Raw genomic sequence first — 20,102 nt, forward strand, 5'->3', positions numbered from 1 at the left:
AAAATTATTAGTCTAATTGTTACTTACTTGGCTGGTTTTAATTATTTCACTTTCTTCACTGCCATTTAAATTAAGATTGACCATTTGCTACAAGCCAGTTTAAATTTAAGAATTTTTACTTTAAAATCTAGGTATATCATTAAAATTTCCTCCTTCACCAAGCTTATTTTTTTTTAATATGGAAGTTTCATCATGCCAAAATCTCTAAAGATGCTTGCCAATAAGTTGAATTTAAGAACCTTTGTTATTGATAGCTCATTCTCAAGAAAAGACAAGAAGTTAAGAAATATAGCCAGCATTTCAGATCCCTCCGATATTTCATCTTTCCCAGTTTATAGTGGGAGGTCTGGCAACCAGTTCTGGGGTTGTCAGTAAGTGTATTAGAAACTTCACTTCCCAGGAATTAAGACAAATCATGGAACTTCCTCCTCTGAATCAAGTCAATGAAATAAAGGCATGAGGTGAAGACCTGGAGGAAAGAAGGAGTAACAAAATGACTCTGAGATCAGACACACATGGTTTCTATTTCCCAGGGTCTTTATCTTTAGTAAGGTTTTTAATAATAATGGAATAGCTTCTTACAAGTTTAATTGAGCCTTCACTTTTACAAGGCCCTTCCTCATGTATCATATTTTAAGCTCAGTAACCTAGCAAGGCTGGTGTTCATCTATGTTTCATAGGTGAAGAATCTGAGTGGTCAGGTGCCACAATTTTTAGTCACAGCTGGTTAGAGGTGGGCAGAGGAGCCTGCAGGCAGGCATCCTCTCAGCCCCTCTGTGTTTTTACCACAATGAGCTCAAGGCATCCCAAGTCTGAAGCCAAATACTGACTAAGATGTGGAAACGACAACAGTAGTAGCAGAAACTGGGGACCTGAAGGTCATGAGGGGTGTTACAGAGAGAAAACTACGGTGAAACAAAAAGCAGCTGAAGGAGAGAGAGGAAAGGAGTCTCTGCTGGAGCGAAAATCATAAAAAACTCCCACAATCCCACTATGATGTAGAGCGGTGAGTTCATTCTTAAGGCAGCCATAAATAATTACCACAGACTTGGTGGCTACGTCAAGGCTGTATACTGTCACCCTGCTTATTTAACTTATATGCAGAGTACATCATGAGAAATACTGGGCTGGAAAAACACAAGCTGGAATCAAGATTGCCAGGAGGAATATCAATAACCTCAGATATGCAGATGACACCACCCTTAAGGCAGAAAGTGAAGAGGAACTAAAGAGCCTCTTGATGAAAGTGAAAGAGAGTGAAAAAGTTGGCTTAACGCTCAACATTCTGGAAACTAAGATCATGGCATCTGGTCCCATCGCTTCATGGGAAATAGATGGGGAAACAGTGGAAACAGTGTCAGACTTTATTTTTTTGGGCTCCCAAATCACTGTAGATGGTTATTGCAGCCATGAAATTAAAAGACATTTATTCCTTGGAAGGAAAGTTATGACCAATCTAGACAGCATATTAAAAAGCAGAGACATTACTTTGCCAACAAAGGTCCGTCTAGTCAAGGCTATGGTTTTTCCAGTAGTCATGTATGGATGTGAGAATTGGACTGTGAAGAAAGCTGAGTGCCGAAGAATTGATGCTTTTGAACTGTGGTGTTGGAGAAGACTCTTGAGAGTCCTTTGGACTGCAAGGAAATCCAACCAGTCTATCCCAAAGGAGATCAGTCCTGGGTGTTCATTGGAAGGACTGATGCTGAAGCTGAAACCAATACTTTGGCCACCTCATGCGAAGAGTTGACTCATTGGAAAAGACCTTGATGCTGGGAGGGATTGGGGGCAGGAGGAGAAGGGGACAATAGAGGATAAGATGGCTGGATGGCATCACCAACTCGATGGACATGAGTTTGGGTAAATTCTGGGAGATGGTGATGGACAGGGAGGCCTGGCGTGCTGCAATTCATGGGGTCGCAAAGAGTCGGACACAACTGAGCGACTGAACTGAATTGAACTGAACTGGTGGCTTAAAAACAGAAATTCATTCTCTCACAGTTGTGAAGGCTGAAGGTCTGAAATCAATAACCTTGTCAGCAAGGTTATTCTCTCTGAAGGCTCTAGGGAAGAGGCCTGCCTGGTCTCTTTCTCATGGCTCCCATCAACCCTGGCATCCCTTTCATCCTTGCGTCCTCCGCCTCTGTCTTCACATGGCTGACTTTCCCCACTGAGTCTTCTCCACTTCTCTTAAGGACACCAGTCATTGGATTTAGGGTTTAAGTCTCACCTTTACCCAGTATGACCTCACCTTTACTAATTATATCTGCAAAGACCCTGTTTCCAGATAAAGGATATATTTTGAAGTGAAATTTCAAATTCTGAAGTGAAATTTCAAATACTGAAGTGAAATTTGGGTGGATACTACTCAACCAACTACAAGTAGAAATCATTCTATTTGCTTCTCTTAGTGATAATTCTGAGGCTTTCTTCATTAAAGTAGCAACAACATCCAAGTGCCTGCTCATCTTTCACATGACCCTGTACATACCATGGAAAGCATTCTAGTGGGTGTCAGATAAAATGAAGAGGTGGAATAAGGTTTCAGTGGCCCTGTTGCTGATTTCCTCCTCTGTTTTAAGCTAGCCAAGGTCAGATCTTGGCTTCTCGTGGTGATTCTTTGGAATGATGCTCTGTGGTTCCCTAAATTCTAATTTTTATTCAGCTGGAATCTGGTTGGTCCATCTTGTTCACCACCGTTATACTGGGTAAAGCCCCCTAACCCTTGGCAGTTCAGTATCTTCAGTAAAACTTAGAGGGGAAAGAAATTAATACATGTCAAGGGCACACAGGCTAGGTACTCTATATGCATATTATCTCATTTATCAGAACCATCTTCTGAGGTGGATATCATCATTATTAACTTTTGCAAAGAGGTAAATGAAGCTCAGGAAGGTTAAGTAACTTGCCCAAAGTAACCAGTCAGGAGGAAAGTGAGTTGAGATTTGAACATGGGTCTATCTGACTCTGTAGCCACGTGGCCTCCCTAGACTATAGTATAAATTACTGTCCATGTTATGCATGGATGCCCCTGGGAGTATCCTGGGAGGAAAGCTCTGCATCAGCATCCCTGCTAGAAAAGTCAAAGCATGGGGTGGGATGATTTGGGAGAATGGGAATTCTAACATGTATACTGTCATGTAAGAATTGAATCGCCAGTCCATGTCTGACGTAGGGTGCAGCATGCTTGGGGCTGGTGCATGGGGATGACCCAGAGAGATGTTGTGGGGAGGGAGGTGGGAGGGGGGTTCATGTTTGGGAACGCATGTAAGAATTAAAGATTTTAAAATTTAAAAAATAAAAAAAAAATTTTAAAATTAAAAAAAAAAAAAGAAAAAAAAAGAAAAGTCAAAGCATGAGCAGAGTGGGTCAGCTCCCTGGCAACCACTTCCCCTTCCAGCTCTTCTGACTCTTGTACCAGCTTTCAGGGCCACAGCTCAGTTCTCTTGAATTTAATTTTTTTAAAGTGGGACAATGCTAATTTTTAAATGTCAATCAGGTATCTGTAGAAATACAAATTGACCACATCTGGATCTTAAAATTTAAAAAAAAGATGACTCAAAGAATTTTCTGGCAAGTTATAAGTCATTCTACCTTAACTCTAGAAATTTTAAATTATAAGAAACTAAGCTCTTAGAAAATTGACATGACTAAGAAACTAATGCTTAATAGTTGGAAAATTCTGTTTTTTCCTGAGGCTCACTAGGTTTCTGATCTCTATACATTTCAGTCTCAAAAGTTATAATAATGCCGATTATGAGTAATAATTATCATATATCGAGTGCTTAGTGCATATTTGAAAACTATTATGGCGTACTCCTCAAACAAGGTGATTGATTAATTTCATTAAATACTGAAGAAACAGAGACTCAGTAAAGTTGAGAGATTTTCCCAAAGCCACATAAAGCCGGAGAGATGGAAACGTGATTTGAACTCAAGTCTGTTTGATTTCAAAGTTTATGCTCTTCTTACCAGAAACCAGTATACCACATACTGGTGTAAATCTATGGCCGTTAATTTTCTCCCTAGGCTTTCCTTATTTCTGTGAGCCAAGTTTGGATAGAAAAAAGGGATAGTTCCTAAATTTGGATAGCAAAAAGGGATAGCTCCTTATTTCTATGAGCCAAGTTTGGATAGCAAAAAGGGATACTTCCTAAATAAAGCAACAAAACCTTATTTCATTTATACTTGAGGTGCATAAAGGTTTTTAAATTATTAACTAAAAGAAGTATAGAGGAAGATATAAAAAGTTATTCTGAAATTAATCTATAAATAACTCCTATAACTCAAATTTGCGTCAGGTTTCTCCAAGCCTGTGGGTAAACATTACATTACAATGAAATTAGTCTACCAGTTCTGAGAGATTACTGCCTCTATCTTGGTCCACAGGGTCTATTGTAAAGTATCGCCTGTAAATACTAGTATTTCTGGGAGCCAACAGAAGGTGCCTCACATATTTTTATGCAAGAGTTGACTTTCACTGACACTGCTTCTACTCTAACAGAATTTCCTGGGTGTCAACAAATGGACAGTTCATGTCTCACCACTTCCTGAGTGTCCGTTCTTGTGTTCCTCTGGTGCTCCAATGCTTAGAGAATTGATGGAGACGCTCTTTTCTATTATACTGCATGTGTGGATCTAGGTAGCATTACTAATGTGCTGGGTCACACAAAACTCGTGATGGGAATCACCTTTCAGCTTCTTCCTGCAACCCATATCTTTCTTTGAGTCTTAGACTTAGTCTGAAGACTAGAGAACAAATATGCTATCAACTCCATTTCCATGCCCATAAGTACACAAAACTTCTGACAGATTCCCTTTTATTCCATTCTCCAGTTATTTAACAAATATGCATAGACTGCCTCCTACAAACTGGATACTCCATTAAGACTGGAGATACTGAAGAAAAAAGATGCAGTGGAGATAGACACATTAACAAATAAATATGTAATATGCCAGGAGTATAGACAGTGAGGTTAAATGTCTCAGATAAAGTACCTTTCAGCAGCTGCCTGAATGAAGTGAAGGGTTGTGGCATTTGCTTATTTGTAAGATGAAATGTTCCAGGCACATGAGACAGAATGTGCAAAGGCCCTGGGATGGGAATGGTCTCTCTGTATTCTAAGAATAGCAAGCCTAAATAGTTGCAGCTAAGTGAGCAAGGAATACAGCAAAGAGCTATGAGTTAAAGAACTATTCAGAGGTCACATAATTTAGGGCTATATCCCTGTAAAAATCTTTCTTTTACTCAGAGGGAAAATGTTATACAAAAACATTTGTATAATGTTTTATACAAAGTAGTGGCATAGCCTTGGTTCTTTTTAACAGGACAGCTGTAGTGGCTACTTGGAAAATAAATTCTGTTGGAGAAAATGTGGAACCAGGGAGCCCTGTTAGGAGGCTAAGGAAATAACTTATGGAAAAGAAGATGAGGGCATAGACCAGGGCAATAGCAAATGCTGCAGAGAGTAGTGTTAGATTCTGGATATATTTGGAATATAGGTAGGAGAGGATATGCTTGTGGATGTAGAATATAAAAGAGAGAAAGAAAAGCCAAGGATAATCGCAGTGAATTTTGCCCAAGCATTTGGGCAGGGTGCATGGTCATTTATAGGAATGGGAAGAACATAGAAGAATCAGGCTTGAGGTAAGAGATGCAATTTTAGGCATGCTATGATTCAAATACCTAATAGAAACCTAAAGAGATACTAATAAATAGGGGTTAGTTAGTGTTAGTCGCTCAGTCGTGTCCAACTCTGTGACCCCATGGACTGCAGCCCACCAGGCTCCTCTGTCCATGAGATTTTCCAGGCAAGGATACTGGAGTGGGTTGTGATTTCCTTCTCCAGGGGATCTTCCCAACCCAGGGATCGAATCCAGGTCTCCTGCACTGCAGGCAGATCCTTTACCGACTGAGCTACAAGGGAAGCCCAAAATAGGATATATTAGTACAAATTGAAAATACAAATCTCGAGTTCAGGGGGAAAGTCCAGGAATTAATAGATAACTGTTTGGGTCTAGATGGTATATAGATGATGATAACCCAGAAGTTCAAATAAGCTCACCAAGCAAGTGCATAGAGACAGAGAAGAAGCCTGAGAGATACGGAAAAACCAGCAAGGGAGGAAGAGGAGGAGAAGGTCATGAAGTAAAACGAGGACAAAGAGAAAAGTGTCTGGAAGATGAGTAGAGTTAAGGTGTCAAGGAGGGAATGATCAACACTGTCAACTGTCACTAACGGGGTATGTATAATGAGGAATGAGAATCGTTTGGCGATTAGGTCACTGGTGACCTTGAAAAGAGCTATTTCAGAGGAATAGTTGGGGAGAAAGGCTGGTTATACGACCTTCAAGTGAGAAACGGGAGTAGAGGAAGTGGAGACAGAAAAGTATTTGGAGGAGTGATGAGGCCAAAGGGAGCAGGGACTAAAACGATAGCTGGATGAGAGGCGGAGACAGAGAAGATGTTCTTTTTCTGGGGATGAGAGCTGCTGCAGCCAGGTGTATCGGCTGACGGGGATGATCCAGTGGCCAAGATGTACTGAGGTGACTGTGGCACTTTTCCTGGCTTCCCAGAGCCATCAGCAGAGCCTGGATCTCCCTCCAGGGCCTTGCCTCTTGAGGCTTTGAAGTCTCTTTCATTGAAACACTGCTTACCCAGGTTCACTTACTGATAGAAATCATTTGGGCTGCTCCTTTTATGAAAATTACCTAAAGGCCCTTGCTCCTTCTTTCCATGTGAATATTAAGAATTACCAAAAGTTGGACATCTGCCCATACTACTTACATCCCGAGTCTTCGCAAGGGATGGTTTTGTACTTTCTGCCCTGTCTTCTGACAAACATTAGGGCATATTAGCGGAGTGGTCCCACAGTCTCCTTTTTAGGTATCTTCAGGGAACCTCTGATCCGGACACATGGATAACTCACAGGAAAGAGCCTCATGGGCATCCTCCAGTTTCTTCCTCTTTTTCCTTTCTAAGAACCACCAACAATGGGTGCAGACTAACTCCTCTTGGTCACCAACTTCACAAGCAAACAAGTCAGATTCTTGGCTTGGGCTCCATAAGGATCCACAGACCTTCCTTTAACCACAGACGCAGTAGGACATTCAGAGCCTCTTTGGGGTCACTGGTAGTGCTACAGGGGATCATGGTCATGGATGTTAAGGGTCCTCTTCTTAGGCGGCTGACTCACCCTTACTCCCAGATTCCACTGGAAAACTGTATAAGAAAGCTTGGAGGGAGGAGCTGATGTGTGGCAAACCCAGGGCCACACAGAGAACAAATCCTGCATCAGCTCTGTCTGCCTATGGAGCACGCCATCCTGATGCTACCAGGGCAGACATGTACACCAAAAGCATGAGCTGACATGCAGTTTTATATGTCACATTCTTGTTTAATAACACATCCACACATAACTGCAAGTGAAAAATCTAGAGCCAACTTCAACAGCACGAGACAGGTTCTGTCAAAGTTCTGCTCAGTGCCATAGATTACACGATAGGTGCTTAATTCATTTGTCATTTTTACTATTTAGACATTTCTTCACTGTTTCTCAGAGAGCTCCCTGAAGAGTAAACCTATCCCTTTCCAGAGGAATTTTTTTATAATAAGAACTTGCTAAATCAAGTTCTAAATTTGTGATCTATATTATAGGAATAGGTTAAAGTAAATCCAGTGTAACATGATAGATGTTCCTTTGAAAACATTGTTAGAAAATGTGTTAGAGATGAACATATTGAAAAATGATGCTTTTCAAATGAAAGCATTCAAAGCAGAGGATTGTGCAAGGTGAAGGGTGCAAAGATGTAGAATATATGATTCCTGCTCTCAAGTATGATATTCTGACTTTTCAGGGCCATTACAGTATGAATATAACCTATACCAATTTTCTATAAGACTGTCTAGTCTTATCTTCTTTCATTACATCCCTAGTCCATTCTCTTTCTTCATTCAGTTCTTCCTTTCTTAAAGTCTTTCCTGATCTGTTTACCTCTCATTTGTTTGAGATCTTACCCAAGTCCCATGTCCTCTGTAAGGCCCTTCCTGACATCTACCCTAAGAGACTCAAATTGCCTCTGAACACCAGTCACATCCATCGTGGGTTCTATGCTTATGACGCTTGGTCTGTACTGCCTCAAATTAGTAAGGTATGATCGGTCTTATTAACAAAACTGTAAAGATCACCAAGGCAAGAATCATCTCTAACACAGCTGATTTCTCTAAACCTAGTCAACAAAAAGATATCTTAGTAAAAACTGGTCCATAAGAAAGATGATTCATTCACATTGGGAAATCTCCAAAGAAAAGGTGAGACTTGAGCTCGTCAGTCAAAGAGGGGTATAGTTTTGAAAAACTGAGACAAAGCATGATAACGTCATTTCCTGGAACCAATAGGAGCTTGAACAAAGGCACAGAATGAGACGCAAACTGAATGTGTGCAGGAGAGCATGCAGAAGACGGTACAACTAGAGAGAAGGTCCCATGCTAGGAGCAAAGGGGACACTTTGTCAGATAAGGTGGGATCAGTTTACAGATGCCTTAAAATCCAGAAACAGAGTATCACCCTTTCTTGGCACAGACGTGGCAAAGAAGTATCATCTCAGGTTCCAGGGAAAGGACGGGTAGTACAGCGGGGGTCTGTGTTGAGTAGAACTGTGAAGCCATATCTTTGTTCACCTGAATAGAGGGTCATGAGTAATAACTAATCACTCCACTGGTGTTGCATTGGGGAACGGAAGCAGGTGTTTCACATTTGCCGTCTCTATTGTAATGAGTTATGAAAGGTATCTGGGAAGGGAAATGGTAGATTCCAGTGTTCATTCTGGCAATGGGAAGAGGGTGCATGCTTTGGGAAGAAGCTGACCTCAGGCTTGCGGTGATGAGGGCTTGGGCTGGGTGTCAGCAGAGGAATAGAGAAGAAGAGTCCACAGCACCTGTAAAATAAACAACTATCTGGTTGAAGAGAAGCAAAGCATCACAACTAGCTTTAAAGTTCTGAGCATGAGGGTCAGGGAGAATGCCAGAGTCTCTTCTTTGTAAGAAGATAGTTTAATAAATTGCCAGCTGAGGCAAACAAACCCTTTTAACTGCCTCTACTATCTTGGTCATGCAGGAGTTAAATACACAGAAAGCTGCAGAATGTTATTATTTTAGAGCCCTGTGAAAATGTAAGTTGATTAGTCTATTGGACGATATTCCAAAGAACCAAATGTCTTCCATGAATCAGTCAGAAATGCTTAGGAAAACCAAAATAAAAAATGCTTTCCAAGCCAATAAAGGTGCTAATTAGTGCCTTCTGCATATCTCGCTACATCTTCTCCAGTAATACATTTTGCAGGGTTAAGTGCAGTGTCTGCTGCTTCAGATGGCAGAAGTCCACCTGACAGTAGGGAGGATGGCTGGAGACTCAAGTATCCGAAAGGGAATCAGAACTGGCATATTAACCCAGGCAGCGGGATGTATTCAGTAGAGCAGGGAAATTTTTTTTCTCACTTTAATTTTCCTTCAGATCAGCCCTTAGGAATCTTGAAAATAGGACCTAAATTGTTTCTTTGTTGCCTCCGTGACTTTAGAGAGTAAAATCTGGTTTTAAAAACCTAACAAGAGTACTATCTTGGAAGGACAAAGAAACGGAGAAAATACAGAACCAAACACCCAGAGAAGAAGCCAGCGTGGAACTGAGGAGGTCTAGCAGTAAAAAGGGCTTTCCAGGTGGCGCTAGTGATAAAGAACTCGCCTGCCAATGCACGAGACATAAGAGACGGACGTTCAGTCCCTGGGTCAGGAAGATCCTCTGGAGGAAGGCATGGCAACCCACTCCAGTATTCTTGCCCCCAGTATTCATGGAGAATCCCATGGACAGAGAAGCCTGGTGGGCTACAATCCATAAGGTTGCAAAGCGTTGGACACAACTGAAGGGACTTAGCATTTCCTCTGGAGGAGGAAATGGCAACCCACTCCAGTATTCTCCCCTGTAGAATCCCCTGGACAGAGGGGCCTGGCGGGCTACAGTCCATGGGATCATAAGAGTCGGACAGAACTCAGCAACTAAACCACCAGCAGCAGCATGCTTATGTGGTGAACACAGGCCCATCTGTTCTTCTACCTGCAGAAGCTTGAGGAACAGTTTATTTGTAACAGGAGCAGTTTGTTTGTCCCATGATGACATTCCCTGGGTGTCATCCTCTGATTAGAGGTCCCAGACTCCAGTGCTTCCAGAAGCCAGTCAGGTGAGTGCTAACGAACCAGGCAGACTAGGAGAGACTGCAGAGGACTGCAGGGCGTGTCACCTAACAGAGGCTGCCCTGAGGAGAGCTGCACTGGGGCTGCTGGATCTTCTGGGCCTTAATGAAAGTCTAGAAATCCCAATGCTGCTGAGAACTAGACTACCAGCTTCTGGCTAATTATTGTAAACAGGGAAAAATGCAAGGGGCTGACCCTAACAAGCTTGTCTTCAGGCTCCAGGAAATTTACTTTATAAATCAATGAAGTGGAAAACAAAAACAAAACTAAAACCGAAAAGCCCTCAAACAGGCATAGAATAATAGTCTCACACTATCCTGTGTGTTTCAACTGTCTGGGTCCAAACACGGGGAAGGCCAGTTGCTGCTTCCACAGTCGCCACAGGAAATAAACACATAACAACACTAAAAATGCCCCTTGGTCTCCTAGGACACTGGGAGCCCCGATGCAACATGGAAATAAACCAGTGAAGCTAATTAATTTCTGATCATTGTATTATAATTTTAAAAATCAGGCTTATCTAGTGGGTTTAAATCTGAGCTTGGCAGCAGAGAAGTCTACGCCTCTGAATATATTGGATAGAGATTGATGTTTGTGTCATTTTAAACTAGATCAAGACGAAAGAGGATGATGAGTCTAACAAAAGATGTAAAAGCTGTATCTGAACATTAGTGAGAGTGGGGTTCGGGTAAGGAGAGTCAAACATCTCGCCCAGCCCCTAATCATCAGCAGTGTCCGGGCCTTAAAGGGAACCATAAAGTGGAAGGAGAGAAAGCCTTTCCCCTGCTGATGCTATAACTGTGTGAGGCTTTCATGTGTGTGTCATCAAACCATAAGACTCCCCCATTGTGAACTAGCAGGTCCACTTTGCACATTCCCTAGAAAATATGTTATCATCTGGGGCCCCTTATCCCCTGTGGGGCTGCCCTGGGTTTCCTGGCAACCAGATCAGTCCTGAAGCTGGACAGCAGAGCTGCGGTGTGTGATTCATGGAACGTGACCACTAAATCTGTGTGGACACTAGAATCCCATGAGGAAGCCCTGGGTACAGGGACGTGGTAGTTTCTGGATGACTTGGGTTTTCTACGGGGCTACGGCTTTTGAAAACGCAACAAGGCTGTGCTAACTCTTTTCATCAATACCTGAAAACGGGTCATTTCCTCTCTGACAGTTTGAGCAATTTTCCGTGACCACAATGTCAGACCCCTGGTCTGGATGTACACGTTCATTCACAAGTTCCAGGAAATCCAGCTCAATAGCCAACAACCAGAAAAGACTGATGTAGTGGCAAGAGTGGTGGCACTGGCAGAATGTGAAGCCAGATATTCTAGAACTCTAGAATATTTTATGTGAGAAATGCTGCTCAGAAACTCCGGAATTCTCTGGATAAGCTAACAAGGCGCAAACGGAGCCTGACTTTGTAAGATACATGCAAAGCAATAGATGAGAAGGGGGGGAGAGAAATAGAAAAAAAATTATTGCTTAAAATGATAAATATTTATTTTAACCTTTCATTTTGGACAACCTATTATTTAATTCATCAAGTCATTACAACATGACTGCCAAAAATTATACTGTGCTTGCGTCTATAACATGATTAATAAAGCGGCAAATAGGCTTTCTCTCCATGTGACAACTTCAATCAACTGGCATTGGTTTTATGATTTGAGAAGCTCTGAGGCTGAATTCAGCGAGCAAGAGTCCAGCAGTGGATTAGCACTGCCTTCTAGGTGGCTCTATCAGGACTTCCCTGATAGCTCAGTTGGTAAAGAATCTGCCTGCAATGCAGGAGACCCCGGTTCGATTCCTGGGTCAGGAAGATCCACTGGAGAAGGGATACGCTACCCATTCCAATATTCTTGGGATTCCCTTGTGGCTCTGCTGGTAAAGAATCCGCCTGCAATGTGGGAGACCTGGGTTCAGTCCCTGGGTTGGGAAGATCCTTTGGAGAAGGGAAAGGGTACCCACTCCAATATTTCAGCCTGGAGAATTCTATGGACTGTATAGAAAAGAGTCGCAGAGTCGGACATGACTTTCAGTTCACTTCACTTCCAGGTGGCACTAGTGGTAAAGAACTCTCCTGCCTATCCAGGAGACACAAGAGACAAGGATTTAATCCCTGGGCCTGGAAGATCTCTTGGAGGAGGGCATGGCAACCCACTCCAGTATTCTTGCCTGCAGAATCCCATGGGCAGAGGAGCCTGGGTGCTACAGTCCATGGGATCACAAAGACTCAGACAGAACTGAAGTGGCTTAGCATGCACACACACCGAAGTGAGAGATGTGAACAGATGATGTTTTTCAAACTGTGGATCTTGGCGGTGACTCACAGGGTGAAAGGAGCTAAATGGTAATCCACTTTGTCCAGAACAACACTCCTTTTACATAATTAAATTACTGGAAATTTGTAAAAGAATTCCTCTGCTAAAACCCATATTTTTAAAACTATAAATATAACAGACAAAAAAGACAAATTTGGATTCTATGTTCATTTCTAATTTGGTTCATAAGTTTGAGTCACATAAAAAATGTCACATAGTTATTATTATAATGGTCGTTCACCTTGAAAGCACAGACGTCTGCTACAGGGTTATCTCACGAAACAGGTTCTGAGTACTGCATCGGCCCCTGAATAGGCCACTCTGGCATCCGATATGTAGCTCTTCTATCTGTCCTCAGCATCACTAACCAGGCAAATGGACTTTCAGCATCACCTTTCTTACATGTACTTGTTTGCTGAAAAACTCTTTGTGGTTTTCCGTGTTCTGACACATACATATAAACTCTCCTTTCTGACTTTCAGGTAAGCTACAAGACAGTCTGTTGACAGAGTAGTGTCTTGAAACAATAGCAACAAACAAAAATAAATTGTTGCATCCTACTGACCATGGGAAATTCACTTAATCTGAGCCTCAGTTTGCTTCTCTGTTAAGTGGGCATGAATGATACTTGTTTCATGGATAAATTTTGTGCATGTAACCTGCTTAGCACATTGCTTCACACAAAGATAATGTTAAATAAACAGTAACTTATTATTGTTATAATGAGCTTCCCAGGTGGCTCAGTGGTAAAGAATCCACCTGCCAATGCAAGAGATGCAGGAGACAAGGGTTCTACCCCTTGGAGTAGGAAATGGCAACCCACTCCAGTATTCTTGCCTGCAAAATTCCATGGACAGCGAAGCCTGGTAGGCTGCAGTCCTTGGGGTCACAAAAAGAGTCAGACACGACTAAGCATGCACCACTTATTATCGCTATAATATATAATAAAGGTAATGATAAATTCCTGGGTCTGCTATTTTTGACTGTGTGATCATGGGCTCATTACTCAACTTTCTGTGAGTCTCAATTTCCTTATGTGAAAGATAAGAATAGGTGCTAAATCATAAGACTGTTATAAGGATTAGGCGGTACAGATTATTGGAAGATAATCCAGGTATTCTGGGTCCTTCATGTATTGTCTGTCCTTGCTCCTCAATCTTATGTACCAGGAGAGAATATCCAAAGACGTCCTGTGATCTAATCAGCTTAGCCCTATCACTATGTTTGGCCTTGCTATAGACCCTCTTCTTTCATGGCAACACTTCTTCCATTTATCAAATTATTCCCATTCTTAAAAATCTAAGACATGTACTTCTTCCTCCATGAAACCTTTGCTGACTACTTCATTCACCACTGACTTCCCTCTTCACTGAGCAAGTACCCCATTTCCTCAAGGGCTTGTCATACAATTTAGCCATTAATTAGATTCTGTCTTGTTTGCTACAGAGATACCTTGTATCTCATGGTGATAACAATCTTGGATGTGGAAATCAATCCCATGTTAGTTCAGCTGAGGGTGAGAAAAGTATTCTATGAGAAAACAAGGAAATTAAGCTCATCTCCTCTATTCTGTTGCAGTTCCTTCTCCTGAAAAAGGAATGGTCCAAATGACTGTGAAAGACTACATGAGGTAGGTGGCGGGATGGTTGTTTCACTCCAGGGTTTTACTGACACATCTTTCATAAGTGAAATGGAAGTGAGGAGGTCTCAGTAATGCCATGGGTCTTGGCATCTTGGCCCTGGTTCAGCCAGAGTGCCTGGACTATTTTCACCAGCCTTGAGAAAAATAGAGGTTCTTTAATTGTCCTAAAGGCGTGAACAGATTAAATCAGTAGATACTGACTTAGGGGGAAATTTAATGAAAATATATTCCTAAATGGTATTCTACCAAAATTCAACTATTCATGAGAACTTGTTCATAAAATAGTTACATTCATATTTTCATTGTCATTGATTATCATGCTATTAACTAGACAATATTACATATAATTTCCAGTGCTAGGTAGAAAGCAGTTTGAGTTTCCTAGGACTCAAAATGGTCCCAACAGCAGCAGCAATATCACCTGTGAACTTAATAAAATTCCAAGTCACTTCAGCACACTGCATCAGAAAATTTGGACCTAAGGGTCAGAAATCAATGTTTTTTGTAAGGCTTTCAAATATTCTGAAGCACGCTCTAGTTTAAGAACCAATGCAGACCATGTGCATTGGAGAACTGGGAACTCTGCCTCCTCTGCTCTAGTCACTCTTGCATTTTCCAGATCATTCAAACTAGTAGAAAACCAAATATTCAATACTGTATTCTTCCAACTCGTATCAATTCACACCTAAAGTGCTACTTGGGCATAATTTTTCCCTCTTAGAAGATTATATGTTTTTGCTACTCACTGAACCATATAGAAATAGGGACCACAAAAATTCTTCAGGCAACTCCTTTTGAGGAAGAGGAAAATGAGAGTCAAGGCCAAGGACGCACCCAGGCTCCTCCAGCTTCCTTAGGACTGTGACTATATGTGGCTTCCTCTGGATCCAAGTCCAGGCCAGTGACTGGGGAGCTCTGCTGAACATTACAAAGTAAGGTATGAATCTCAAACACGGAGTGAAACAAAAATCACAGCAGGCCTAGGGCACACCGAGAGGAGGCAGGAAGTGAAAGGTATCTTCTGCCTGTCTTCCAAGAAAAGTGAAAGTGTTAGTCGCTCAGTCGTGTCCATCTCTTTATACCCCATGGACTGCAGCTCACCAGGCTCCTCTGTCCATGGGATTCTCCAGGCAAGAATACTGGGGTAAGAAGACATTCCCTTCTCCAGGGGATCTTCCCCATCCAAGGATCAAACCCACATCTCCTGCATTGCAGGGGGATTATATACTGTCTGAGCCCATGCATTGGAGAAGGAAATGGCAGCCCACTTCAGTGTTCTTGCCTGGAGAATCCCAGGTACAGAGGAGCCTGGTGGGCTGCCATCTGTGGGGTCGCACAGAGTCAGACACAACTGAAGCAACTTAGCAGCAGCAGCAGAGCCACCAGGGAAGCCCCTCCAAGGCTCCCAGAAAGCTCAATCATCTATTAAAACAGAATCTTTATTTTTCAGAAATGTGCACTTTCTCAGCCTTAGGGCAGAGAAGCAGTTAAACAAAGATAGGTAGTGCCCAGCTATTCTTACCAAACATGGGCAGGACTAAGGCAAATTCAGGAGCCCATGTAAGATAATTTGGTCTCCTTGGGATAATTGATATCAACATTGTATTCTTCAATAAATTATATTTTTTGCCAACTTATATTATATTTGATGAAACTAGATGAATTATAGTGTATCGAAGCTATATAAAAGTGAACTATAACAGTTCTCTTCTGTTTGGAAACACTTTCAAGTGAGTTGTACTGCCTATTAGGATAGAGAGACACGCATTTTCGCTTTTACCATAGTAAAGGGAAGCCCAGGTGGCTCAGTGGTAAAAGATCCACATGCCAGTGAAGGAGACACAGGTTCAATCCCTGGGTCAGGAAGATCCCTTGGAGGAGGAAATGGCAACCCACTCCAGTGTTCTTGCCTGGAGAATCCCATGGATAGGGGAGTCTTGAGGGCTACAGTCTATGGGGTCTCAAAAGAGTCGGGAACCACTCAGCAAACTGAGCACACACACAGAATAAAGGAGCTGGCTAGTGTTGCACACGGATGACAGCACCTGGGGAGTGTTAACTATGCAATATGAAATCCTTCCCCATCATGGGAAGATGCTTCAGTGGCCTCTGAAAGAGGTGCTTACTATACCTCTTTCATCCCATAATCTTAACTTCTTGAAAGTTAGTGCCTTGCAAAGCTGTATTCCTGAAAGATTCCCCAATGAGTTGCCATCTGTCAAAAGTGAGACATTCTGTCACCTTTGTAATGAGCACTAGCGGGCACCTAACACCTAAATTCTCACACCTTCTGTAACACAACGCTCTTGAAGAGAGGAGCAATTCCTCCCCTGCATGCAGTCTCTTCTTCGAAGATGTGGCTGTTATGAGATGATGAGAAATGAAGAGGAAATGCAAGTGTTTGCTCTGGAAGGGAAAGAGTCACAGTGATCTCCCAGGGGACTCTCTAAATCAACACATCTCATCAGTGGTATTTCCCCCAACTGCAGATCCCTGCATCAGTTTTCAGAAACTCCCACTCTCTCCAGAGGGACCAGTTTCAACTCTTGCCATTCTGCTGCCAGTATACCACAAAGGTATGTGATTTCCAGGCACTTTTTATCCAGAGAAATCGTTCTGTTTCAACAGTGGGTTTCATGAAATTACAAACAGGCACTTGAGAAATACTTGTTGAATGAATCGGTGAGAGAATGAATAAAGGATTTCCAAACTCAAGCCGGCAAGAACAATGTGAAAGTCAGTGAAGTTGGACTAAATATCTGTCATTGGGGAAATGGCCAGATAAACTATTGGCTCACCCATTTTATGGAATTCTATATAGTGATAAAAGGAATAGACAGAGACAACTTTACTAACTTAGAATGATCTTTAAGTAATATTTTAAGAAGAAAAAATCAAGATGCAGAAAGATATATAGAATATGTTACTGTTTATAAAGCCAACAAGTGGAAACTATAAAGCATATATGTAACTACATTAAAAAATGCCTAGGAGGATACACATAAATTCAGTAGGAAGGGAGTCAGGATTGGTAGGGGTAATAAACAAGGGAAGAGAGACCCTTATGTAAGATATTACAATTTATAACAAGGTGAGTGTATTTTATGTTTTTCTTACATGGGTAAATATACATTAAAAGAGTTAATGATGTAGAAAATATGTTTTAGTGACAAACCAATCAATACCTATATTCCTGGCCATGAGAATGTGAGCCACTAGAAAACAAGATTATGTTATTTTTGCTCTTTTTTGTCCCCTGGGTGCCTAGCTGAGAACCTAGAACACGACAGACATTCAATAAATATTTGTGTAAGTGAGTAAGATAAAAATTTGTAGATGAAGTCAATAAATAAAAAATTAAATCTTTCATTCAAAATTTAGATTTTTTGCAGGAGTTTTTTCTCCCTCAAATTTTTTTCTATATCATGATATCAAATGTTTGGCACCCCCAGTTCACCAGTTCTTTCCAGTGATTAAAAGATACAGCCTGAGCCATTTAAGCCCCACAGTAGCAGTTCTTGGCTTATCTTTTCTTCCTTGGTAGAATCAGGAGGCAAAGCACAAGATCTCTATGTCACATAAGAAGGTGTGAACTTGATGTTGGAACGTGATGCTGGGTGGCCTGCCAACTGAGACTAGAGGTGGCTATTGTTGAATGTGTGGATGGCTAAATAAATGAATTATAGTTAATCCAATTTAAATGCTCTCATCATGAAAGTAAAATTATCCAAGCTATCTCAAATAAGCTCCCTAGACTTGCACGTAAAGGTAAACAGAAACTTTTAAAGATGATCCTAGGAAAACCTGATTAAAAGTTCTGGTTCCCATGGAGTCCATGAGTTTTAAAGTCATTTGCATAGTCACTAAAAAGTTCAGTGATTAGAAAGTGAGGTGGTATATATAAATACAATTTCCATATAACTGAAGGGTATCATTTTAAGTGCCAACACTGAATAGAACAACTTGAAAAAAATACTTCTTTTCAGACAAGTCCAAAAAAACACAGAACATATTTTAACCCCACCTAGGGACTTAAACTCATTATTTGTGATCAGTCTTGCAGTGTCCATTTAGTGATATCCTCAACAAATTTGTATGACTAAGGATGCCCCAGACTGATACTCTTTTTAATTATTATATTTTAATATTTAATAATTAAATATTCTTTTAAAATATTCTACTGTTTTCAGAATTTTTTTTCCTTCTGTTTCATATTGACATCATCTACCATTTTTTGTGGGTATGACTCCACTGACTCTGGTTTTTGTCCCACAATCTCCTTGCTCCGTCTAATTTAACATTTCCATGTTGTGAAATGGAAAACCTGTTAAGTAAATTCATTGTAAAGTACAGACAAGCAGTCCCTGAGTGGGGGCAATGGACTATCCTTTGAGGAAGTATATATGAGCTCTAGTAAATACACCATCTGTTTTTGTCTATTCAGATTCCTCTTTTACTTAATATCTGGAAGACTGAGTGAGTGAAGTGACTAGGAAAAAAATGACTTTTGGTTAAATGAACTGTTATTGGATAAAGATATTCATATTTTCACTGCAGCATTCCGGAATGGCTGGAATTTTGGGAAAAAGATCCAGTGGAGATTCTCTTGGATCTGGGGTTTGGTGCTGATGAGCCAGACATCTGCACTCGAATCCCAGCCAGATTCCTGGGTTGTGGCTCAGCAGCCAGAGGAATCAACATCCCTGTTTTTCTTGAAGCTCAAAAGCAGCGAATGGACACTGAGAACCCTAACTTGTACAGTAAGTGAGGACCACTTGGCATCAGAATCTCAGCAGTGGCTATGAGATGTCAGATGAACCACAGTACTAAGAGGGAGGGATGGGCCAGGAGATCTGTGCAGTAGCAATCAACCCCCAGAGCTCAGTGGCTTCAGACAGAAACAGGCTTATGTCTTGATAACTCTCCGTGTTCGCTGGATTGCTATATACATGAGGGGGAATATGGGCTTCCCTGATGGCTCAGATGGTAAAGAATCTGCCTGCAATGTGGGAGCCTCAGTTTCAGTCCCTGGGTCAGGAAGATCCTCTGGAGAAGGAAATGGCTACCCACTCCAGTATTCTTGCCTGGAGAATCCTATGGACAGACGAGCCTGTCTGGCTACAGTCCATGAGGAGGAAGAGAGATCTGTTCCATCATGTTTTCCTTTTCCATGGACTTGACTCCACTGTCTGGAACATACTGGCTGGTGATAACAGGGGAAAGGTGGAAATAGAGAACCATTTGTTGTTGTTCAGTTGGTAAGTTGCATCCAACTCTTTGTGACCCTATCGACTGTGGCACACCTGGCACCAGGCCTTAAAGCCTCCTGCTCAGAACTTACACACATCAAGTGTGTTCAGATTTCATTGTCCAGAATAAATCATGTGGCCACGCTTAACTCCAAAAGGGTGACATTGTGCAATCCTACTACATGCAGAGAAGATAACACTATACTGGTAAATAGCACTAATACAAACTGTAGCCACATACCCAGAGGTCAGAGAAACCAGAATCTGGCAAAGCTTATCATGGGTCGCTAAGTGAAACCTTAATTTTCTCATCTATGAGGCTTAGAACACTCTTATTCCACCATGAGCTGTGATTGATAGTTATAAATATGTCATATCTTCAGATTTGTGGATTAACTAGACTGCCCTGGTGACTCAGACAGTAAAGAATCTGCCTGCAATTCAGGAGACCCGGGTTCAATCCCGTTGCCGAGAAGATCCCCTGGAGAAAGGGATGGCTACCCACTCCAGTATTCTTGCCTAGAGAATTTCATGGACAGAGGAGCCTGGAGGGCTACAGTCCATGGAATCTCAAAGAGTAGGACATGACTGAGTGACTGATGCATGCTTAAATCTTATAGTTACCATGCATGCTACAGTTTTTTT

General features: G+C 41.6%; 1 protein-coding gene across 2 annotated transcripts in view; it reads left to right on the forward strand.

The window, feature by feature from the left end:
• CCDC129 (coiled-coil domain containing 129) overlaps nt 1-20,102 on the forward strand; it is a 109,521-nt gene that overhangs the window by 19,405 nt on the left and 70,014 nt on the right. For both annotated transcript variants that reach the window (XM_018047120.1, XM_018047121.1), the window contains exons 5-7: nt 14,145-14,196; nt 16,698-16,784; nt 18,766-18,968. In XM_018047120.1, the coding sequence (XP_017902609.1) occupies nt 14,145-14,196; nt 16,698-16,784; nt 18,766-18,968 (342 nt within the window). The remainder of the gene's footprint in view (nt 1-14,144; nt 14,197-16,697; nt 16,785-18,765; nt 18,969-20,102) is intronic.

Source organism: Capra hircus, chromosome 4 (assembly GCF_001704415.2).
Source record: "Capra hircus breed San Clemente chromosome 4, ASM170441v1, whole genome shotgun sequence".
Classification (NCBI taxonomy): domain Eukaryota; kingdom Metazoa; phylum Chordata; class Mammalia; order Artiodactyla; family Bovidae; genus Capra; species Capra hircus.